Here is a 9,640-nt window from a genome sequence, read left to right on the forward strand (position 1 = left end):
CCAGCCCCACCCCCACCAACCCATCCTCCCCCCAAAAAAATTAAGTTTATTTTTTAAAAAATATTTTCAATTTCAACAATTATTTTCTACTCTAGTAAAAATAAAAGAAATTTTTCAAAAACATTTTTCATTCATAAATCAAACAGTAAAAATCTTTTTCGAAAAATATTTTTTACTCACCAACCAAACATGAAAAAATAAGTTAAAAATCAACTTGTTTTCCAAGAAAACATTTTCTAGGAAAACATTTTCCTTTATACCAAACACACCCTAAATGAGATATCGTATTCCTTGTTGGCTGACTTCATCTAGACTATGAAATACTGCTTCATAAGTCTTTTGGAGGGGTATATCTCTTCATCGTCTGTCTATAATCTGATTAAGTATTTGGTAACAAATGCACAATTTTGGGTTCAGGAGGAACATAACTTATTTGTATGTTTACAGGTGGTTGTGGGGCTTGTGTTGTTCTGATATCAAAGTATGATCCGAAGTTTAAAAAAGTGGAAGATTTTAGTGTGAGTTCGTGCCTTACACTTCTTTGTAGTTTAAATGGTTGTTCAATTACTACAAGTGAAGGCCTTGGGAACACCAGAGATGGTTTTCACTCTATTCATGAAAGGTTTGCCGGTTTCCATGCTTCTCAATGCGGCTTTTGCACTCCTGGCCTGTGTATGTCACTTTTCTCAGCTCTCGTCAACGCCGATAAAGGAAACAAACCTGATCCTCCACCAGGATTCTCTAGGCTTACTTCATCTGAAGCTGAAAATGCCATAGCGGGAAACCTTTGTCGGTGCACTGGCTACCGGCCCATTTCTGATGCCTGCAAGACTTTTGCTGCTGATATTGATATAGAGGATTTGGGGTTCAATTCTTTTTGGAAAAAGGGAGACTCCAAGGAAATGAAAATAAGTAAATTACCTCCCTATGATCCAACCAAGAATTTTAATACATATCCTGAGTTCTTGAAAAGTGAATCCGCCACGAATTTGGACTCCTCAAAGTACCCTTGGTACAGTCCTGTTTCCATTGAGGAGCTATGGAGCTTGTTGAACTCCAATGTGACGGAAAATGGTGCAAGCTTCAAACTTATCGTTGGAAATACCGGCACAGGTTATTATAAGGAAACTCAGCGATATGATCATTATGTTGATCTCAGACACATTCCTGAACTCTCAATCATCAAAAGAGATCAGACAGGCATTGAAGTTGGAGCAACTGTGACTATCTCTAAATTCATTTCAGTCTTGAAAGAGGAAAGTAATATCAATTTGGGTTCATATGGGAAGTTGGTATCCCAAAAATTGGCTGACCACATGGAGAAGATTGCTACACCATTTGTTAGAAACTCTGCTAGTGTGGGAGGAAATTTGGTTATGGCACAGAAGAATGGTTTTCCTTCTGATATCGCTACATTACTTCCCGGGCTTTCTGCTACTGTTAGCTTGATGACCAGTCATGGACCTGAAAACCTCACATGGGAGGAGTTATTATCAAGACCACCACTAGACTCAAAGACTGTGCTTCTAAGTGTTTGCATCCCATTTAAGAAAGATCAAAGTTCTCACCAAACTCATTCTACATTTTTGTTTGAAACCTATCGAGCTGCTCCACGACCTCACGGGAATGCATTGGCATATGTAAATGCTGCGTTCCAGGCTGACGTTGTTCACAGCAAGAACGGCGTCCTGATAAACAATATCCATTTGGCGTTTGGGGCTTATGGCACAAAACATGCAACAAGGGCTAAAAAGGTAGAAGAATTTCTAACGGGGAAACTGTTGAGTGTACATGTTTTGTATGAAGCACTTAAATTAGTCAAACTAGCGGTGGTACCGGAAGATGGCACTTTACACCCTGAGTACAGATCAAGCTTGGCCGTCAGTTATGTTTTTGAGTTTCTTTATCCCTTAACTGATGTTCATTCTTCTATTTCTGGTGGTTTACTTGATGGAATCAATGACATCTCAGATGAGGAAGTTTCGGAAAGTAGTAATAATGGTTGCATTAGTCAGGGGAGAAAACAAACACTACTATCTTCTTCTAAGCAGGTTGTGGAGTTTAGTACGGAGTACTCTCCAGTAGGTGAACCGTTGAAGAAGATCGAAGCTGCCATTCAAGCTACTGGTTTGTTATCCCCTTTTAATATTTTATTTCATCTTGTGCATGTAAAGTAGAAAATTTCATACCAATTTTTCCTGTCCGTGACTTCTGGTTTTTGACATTTAAGGCAGCTATGTTGTTCGGACACTTCAAAAATGTTAGCATCCAACAGGGGTGGACAACTTTTTTGGAGGGTCCAAGCCACATAGTTAAATTGAAAATACACAACTAAAGTAATAGCAAGTACAGGAGGGAAAGTCTATTCTAAGAGATATGAGATCGAGGAAATAGTTTACTTTCTCTCAGCTTTGGATAAAACATTGTGTTAGGATTCATTCCTCTTTTGTTGCCATTGTTGTCATGTATTCCTCTTGCCATGTTTTTGTTTTTTTTAACACAAAATAGCTTATCTGCACACCAGTTTAACTATAACTTTGTGTCTGCTGGTTATATAATATTTTTCAGGTGAAGCTGTTTATGTAGATGACATTCCTTCACCACCAAACTGCTTGCATGGAGCGTTTATCTACAGTACAAAACCATTAGCTGGTGTCAAGGGAATACAGCTTGAGCCTAATCATTTAAAAGACACCACCATAATTACTTACAAAGATATCCCAACAGGAGGGGCAAATGCTGGAGCTCTTTCACCGTTTGGCTCCGAGCCCTTATTTGCTGAAGATCTCTCCCGTTGTGCTGGTGACAGAATTGCATTTGTGGTGACCACTTCAAGTTTCCTTCTGCTAAGATTGATTTTTATGCAATGTTAATTTCTCATACACTAATAAACCATTGAAATTTTGAACTTTTTTCCTTATGTTGTTGAAACACCATAGGTTGCTGACAGTCAGAGGTCTGCAGATGTGGCTGCAAGAACGGCCCTCATTGAATACGACACTACAAATGTAGATTCGCCCATTTTAACTGTTGAGGAAGCTGTTGAGAAATCTAGTTTTATCCAAGTCCCTCTATCTGTTCAGCCTGCACAGATTGGCGATTTCTCAAAAGGAATGGCTGAAGCTGATAAAAAAATTCTCTCTGCTGAGGTACTTTTGTTTTCTCTACTGTTCATATTTGTTTTTTGTAGCTCAGATTCTCCAAAATATTGCCGTACCCATAGTGGATCCTCCAAAATGCACTATTGGAGGATTCGGCACACACGTGGTAGCATTTTTGAAGAGACTGAGAGCATAGCATTGTTTCAATGGTTTCCTAAATTTGATTCCTGGATGGTGATGTATGCTAAAGGTTCAAACATATTACTTATCGTTTCTTATAATAATCATTTTCCAGTTAAGATTGGGTTCCGAGTACCATTTTTATATGGAGACACAGACTGCCCTCGCAATTCCAGATGAAGACAACTGCATGGTTGTTTATACTTCAAGCCAGTGCCCTGAGAATTCACAGAGTATGATTGCCAGTTGTCTTGGTGTTCCTGCACACAACATCCGCGTAATTACAAGAAGGCTTGGAGGTGCCTTTGGGGGCAAGTTTATCAAAGCAATGCCTGTGAGTATACGAAAAAGAAATAGTAATAATAACAATTCTCTGACACTCATATTAAAGTTTATGAATAATTTTAGGTTTCCACGGCCTGTGCACTAGCAGCATACAAGTTAAGAAGACCTGTCAGGATATATGTCAACCGGAACACTGACATGATAATGACAGGAGGACGACACCCGATGAAAGTAACATACAGTGTAGGATTCAAGTCGAGCGGAAAGATCACAGCATTACATCTTGATATATTGATAAATGCTGGGATCACAGTTGATATGAGCCCCATCATACCATCATATCTGATAAATGCACTAAAAAAATATAATTGGGGTGCCTTATCTTTTGATATACAAGTGTGCAAGACAAATCTCACCAGCAAAACGATCATGCGGGGCCCTGGGGAGGTGCAAGGATCTTATATCGCCGAAGCTATAATAGAGCATGTCGCATGTTTACTGTCGATTGAGGTGGACTCAGTCAGAAAGGAGAATGTTCATACATTTGAAAGCCTTAACTTATTCTATGGTAACGTTGTAGCAAAAGGAGAATATACATTGCCTAGTATCCTGGATAAGTTGGCAGTGTCGTCGAGCTTTTTCCAACGAAGCAAGATGATAAAACAGTTCAACCAGAAAAACACATGGAAGAAAAGGGGTATTTCTCGAGTGCCAGCTGTGTACCTTGCTACGCAACGACCGACGCCAGGAAAAGTCAGTATTCTGCAAGATGGATCAATTGTTGTGGAGGTTGGAGGGGTTGAAGTTGGCCAAGGGCTATGGACAAAGGTTAGACAGATGACTGCCTATGCTCTCGGTTCAATCGAAAGTAGCTGGGCCGAAGACCTTGTGGAGAAAGTACGAGTCATACAAGCAGACACCTTAAGTGTAGTGCAAGGTGGGCCAACGAATGGAAGCACTACATCGGAATCAAGCTGTGCAGCTGTTAAACTTTGCTGTACTATCTTGGTTGAAAGACTGACCCCTCTGAAGAAACAGTTGCAGGAAAAAAATGGTTCTGTTGATTGGCCAACGCTGATTCGCCAGGTTTGTTTTCAACATTTCAACACTGCAAGACACACTTCTCACAATCAGTACTTTCAGTTTTCTGGATTGGTTTTTGAAATCACTGTGAACTTGTATTCTTAAGATGTTCTCGTTGCAAGAGACGCCTTATCATCAATGATTACCTTGTTCTTATAAACATTTCGCCATATCCAAACAGAACTCGTGATGCCAAAGATGCTAAATTTGAATTAGTCAGAAGATAAAATACTCTGAAGTCCTATTTGAAATCATTTTTCTTCTTTTGCAGGCACAAACACAATCAATAAACTTAGCAGCAAATTCTTATTATGTGCCAGAATTCTTGAGGTATTTGACCTTTGGCGCTGCTGTCAGTGAGGTAAACTTGTTACTCCTGTCAGTTTTTCTTGTTCCCTGCCTCAGTCTGCTACTTTAAAGCAGATTCCCCTTTCAATACGTAGAGAAGATCACCAAATTTTGCTGAATTTATTCCAAGAGCTTAGTTTGAATCAGTATATCGGAATATCAATACTGATTGGAATATCAGTAGAGATCCGATCAAGCTCTCTTATTGAGAATGCTCATATATTATGCCTTGAAGAGGACTCGAACCTCCACCCTCTTAAGCATGAGATTTTGAGTCTTGTGTGTATCATTTCACCACCAAGATATCTTGAAAGTGAATCGTATGCAATGACTATCAATTTTCAATATATATGAGTACACAACACTTGGTAGGGAACTCCGGTTGTGGACCATTTTGCAGCCAATATATCTTCATATGGATAACTGTTAAAGAATGACAAAAAGTCCCATATCGGTGATTAATGAGATGGGTGGACTCCTTATAAGGCTTGAGCAATCCTCCTCCCTTTGAGCTAGCTTTTGGGGTGTGAGTTAGGCCTAAGACCTAATTTAACAATAACTAACAATAGAACTCTTTTTGCAGGTGGAGATAGATGTTCTGACTGGAGAGACTACCATTTTGCAGTCGGATATTATTTACGACTGCGGACAGAGCTTGAATCCAGCGGTTGATTTGGGACAGGTTCTTTCCTTCATCATAATTTTGTAACTAGAATTTGCTTAATACGATTAAGAGATGCATCATGCACTCGAACCGTTATTCAAACTTCAGAACTATCGGATTCTTGATCACAAGATTATGCATAATTGTGGTGATTGTAATTCTTTTCCTTGCTACAGATTGAAGGTTCTTTTGTACAAGGAATCGGATTTTTCATGAACGAAGAATATCTTACAAATGAAGATGGGTTAATGGTCTCAAATAGCACTTGGACATACAGCATCCCAACTATTGACACCATACCCCAGAATTTCAATGTTCATCTCGTAAACAGTGGACATCACGAACAACGTGTTCTTTCGTCCAAAAGTATAACTCTTTTCTTCATTTCCTTTAGCTTTACCATGTGTCATATGAGTTCTCCATGTTCTTGAGTTCACAAGAACGCAATAACTTCTGTCCAGACTTTGTATGGATATATTGAAAAATCCACTAAATATCTATAAATACTTGTTAGTGAACTATGTTATTATTGTATACTAACTTGAGCTCAATGCAGGAACGTATAAACTTCAAATTCTGAATCTTCAGTTTATACAAACCGTTGAATCTTATTATAATCACTTTTTTGCAGCATCTGGTGAACCACTGCTGTTTCTGGCAGCTTCGGTCCATTGTGCAACAAGAGCAGCCATTAGAGCAGCACGTGAACAGCTCAAACGTTGGGACAAGCTCGACGAGTCTGTTTCAGAGTTTTATCTAGATGTCCCTGCAATATTACCAGTTGTGAAGACACAGTGTGGCCTGGATTATGCAGAGAAGTTCTTAGAAACTTTGCTGGCTCGGCCACCAACGTGTTTCAAATGATACTAAACTATGTTGCTCGGACTCTCCAGAATGTTGTCGTACATGTGTTGATTCCTCTAAAAATACACATTACTTTTTGAGAATCTGACATGCACCCGGAAGCATTTTCGAAGAGTCGTGATCATGTCTACTACATCTTTAATATTCACCAAATTTCAAGTACATGACTAAAGAGCTATATATGGTCTTAGTCATATAATAAGGTGATTTATTTCTTCTAAAATAATGATATATGATCATTGTAAACATTTCATAACATTTGTGTTGCTATAATAATAAATGATCATTTTATTTTCTGACTTTTTTCTAAACTTTGATCGATGCTTTTTTGTTGCCTATAAATTGAAAAAGAATTAAAAAAATCAATTAATCGTCTTAACAATGGAAACACGGTTCGCACATTGATAAAAGTTGTGTTGTTTGGATACTTCAGAAAATATTAGTGCATGTCGGATCCAACGTGAATGGACAATATTTTTGAAGGATTCAAGTGATAATATTACTAGTTTAACCACGATGTAACCACGTGTATCTTGAGTTATGTCATATATATTTTTTTAAAATAGAATTCATATTAATAAAACAAAAATTCGAGTAAACAATTACGCTTATATGAAGAATAAATTACTAGTACATATACCTGTCTTTGTCTTTGAAACAAACACTTAGAATACACATTATACTAGAAAAAAACTTTGATGTCCATTTAAATATATAGGAGCTTCATGAGAATTTTCATAAATGAAATTTGCAAAAATTTGCTAATGGAAAATTAATAATAGCAAATCGAATTAAATGAAATACACCCACATTTGTTGTTCCAACAAAAACTTGAACACTGAATGAAAAACAAGATAATAAAAACGTTATCGCTCAAAATAAATTTTCTAATTATTTTAAATTAGTCAGACCTCAAGATATAAGACTCCGAATAAAAAACCAACAAAAGAAGTATTAATCTAGTTTATAATAATAGGGATATATAGCATCATAATCATATGTCTACTAGTACATCTTTAATACTCACGAAATTTAAGAGTAATACTTGTATAGGTCAAGTACATGACTAAAGAACTATATTATATAACTTATCTTATAATAAGATGATTTATTTCTTCTATAATATTAAACTTTGTTAGAAATTTTCTCAACAAGACTCTGAAGTATATCCTTTGTTAATGGCTTCTCATAGCATTCATCAAGCCCAACTTCCATAATTTTTTTGCGATATTCTTCATTATCATCTGGAGTTGTTATTCCCACAATCATCGTAGTAATCCCCATCGATCGAAGCTTTTTCGTTGCCTAGTAATCGAGAAAAAACATTCAATAAAATAAAAAACACATTTCACACATAAATAAACGTTATATTGTTTAGATTTTTCAGAAAATATGCACGTGTGTTACACGTGTATATCAAGTCATGTCATATCATTAAAAAAATATTCGAGTAAACAATTAGACATAAAATTAAGATTAAATTGTAATTAGTTAGGAATTAATTACCTCGATACCATCCATAATAGGCATAGTTGAGCCCATCAGGATTAAATCAAAACGCATTTGTGTTTTATCATGAATATTGAATGCCATAAATCCATTTTTTACTCCTAATGTCTCCACTCCAAACTTTTGAAGACATAATATATATGAATTTTGAGATATATCATCATTTGCCACAATAAGTACACTTAGTTTTTTCACCGCATTCAATTTTCTCTTACCCTTTGAAGATGAAGCACTTGAAGACATTTTCCTGAAAGAAAAAAAATAAATTAATTTAATTGTACTTATTTGCAATAAAAAAACAGAATTATTGAGCATAGTTCTAATCATACCTTTCTTTGTCTTTTGAGAGAGAGAAAAAGTATTTGAAAGCACCTTATACTCGAAAAATGTTTTGATGCTCATTTAAATAGGAGTCTCATGGTAAGTATTCATGAATGAAACTTGCAAAAATTTGCTATTGAAAGATTAATAATAGCAAAGTGAATTAAATGAAGTAATGCTCAAATTTGTTGTGGAAAGTTGGAAAGAGCAATTAAATAAGAGTTCTTTTTCCTCTTTCTAAAGAGGTATATTCTTGAAGGAAAATATAAAAATTTCTTGAATATATTGACTTTTGAAATTTTTTATTTGTAGTAGACCTTATTTTATTGTAAATTAATTTTTTGACACGTGCGTTGTACGTGTAAATCAAATCATGTTGAAAATTTTCAAGATTTTTAAGTAAAAATTCCATATTAAAACTACAATCAATCAGTTAAAATTTAGTATAAATCTAGTACTGAAATCTCAAATCGAAGCTCGTAAAATGGAACCGATTTTAGTAAAGAACATTTTAGTTCTCCAGGTTAGTCGGATCTCAAAACTGAGACTAAGCACCGATTAAGAATAAAAAAAAGTTTAATCCTTCAAAATGAACTTTCTGATGTGAAATCAAGTTAGTCAAACCTCAAGAGAAATATGAGCCTCATGAAAAGTTTCCATTAATAAAATTTCCCACAATTTGCTATTGGAAAATTAATAATAGCAAATCGAATCAAATGAAATATGCTCAAATTTGTTGTTGGAAAGTTGAAAAAGATAAACTAGATAAATTTGATGTTATTGTATTTAAGAGTTGATCTTTTTCTTCTTTCTAAGGAAGCATTGTTGAAGCAAAATATTTAAATTTCTTGAATATATTAAATTTTGACATTTTTAATAATTGTAAGACCTTATTTTACGATTAATAATTTTTTGACACGTGTGTTGTATGTGCATATCAAGTCAAGTTTGAAATATTTTCAAGCCTTTTAAAATTTTGATTTTAGACCCCCCTCCCCATGGACATAGTCTGTCACGCCCCGAGCCTACACCCTGGGCGGGACCGGCACCCGGAGACCATTTCTGGCCCCAAGCGAACCCTTGGCCTGGCTTTCTTAACTCAGCGGAAACCTCAACAGAATAACTCAATGCAATGCAATATTACAAAACAACTTAACTTATAAAATATGGCCATAAAGGCAACTCGAATCTCAAAATAGAATATTTACATATATATATATATGTATAGATGAGAGACTCAAAACTAACTGACTGACTGTATGTCTATGAAGCCTCTAAAATACTG

At 35.8% G+C, this 9,640-nt stretch overlaps 2 protein-coding genes across 2 annotated transcripts in view; one reads left to right on the forward strand and one right to left on the reverse strand.

Annotated features, from left to right (window-relative positions):
- LOC102599541 (abscisic-aldehyde oxidase-like) overlaps positions 1-6,813 on the forward strand; it is a 13,460-nt gene extending 6,647 nt beyond the window's left edge. The window contains exons 2-10 of the mRNA XM_006340234.2: positions 448-2,127; positions 2,569-2,822; positions 2,940-3,149; positions 3,397-3,615; positions 3,690-4,652; positions 4,921-5,010; positions 5,581-5,679; positions 5,838-6,027; positions 6,293-6,813. Coding sequence (XP_006340296.1) covers positions 448-2,127; positions 2,569-2,822; positions 2,940-3,149; positions 3,397-3,615; positions 3,690-4,652; positions 4,921-5,010; positions 5,581-5,679; positions 5,838-6,027; positions 6,293-6,525 — 3,938 coding nt within the window. The 3' untranslated portion in view covers positions 6,526-6,813. The remainder of the gene's footprint in view (positions 1-447; positions 2,128-2,568; positions 2,823-2,939; positions 3,150-3,396; positions 3,616-3,689; positions 4,653-4,920; positions 5,011-5,580; positions 5,680-5,837; positions 6,028-6,292) is intronic.
- Positions 6,814-7,650: 837 nt separating this feature from the next.
- Positions 7,651-9,640, reverse strand: part of LOC107058083 (two-component response regulator ARR22-like) — a 2,799-nt gene continuing 809 nt past the window's right edge. The window contains exons 2-3 of the mRNA XM_015303399.1: positions 8,032-8,281; positions 7,651-7,830 (exon numbers count right to left, since the gene is read on the reverse strand). Coding sequence (XP_015158885.1) covers positions 7,651-7,830; positions 8,032-8,281 — 430 coding nt within the window. The remainder of the gene's footprint in view (positions 7,831-8,031; positions 8,282-9,640) is intronic.

The sequence above is a fragment of the Solanum tuberosum genome, unplaced genomic scaffold (assembly GCF_000226075.1).
Source record: "Solanum tuberosum cultivar DM 1-3 516 R44 unplaced genomic scaffold, SolTub_3.0 scf00017, whole genome shotgun sequence".
Lineage (NCBI taxonomy): Eukaryota > Viridiplantae > Streptophyta > Magnoliopsida > Solanales > Solanaceae > Solanum > Solanum tuberosum.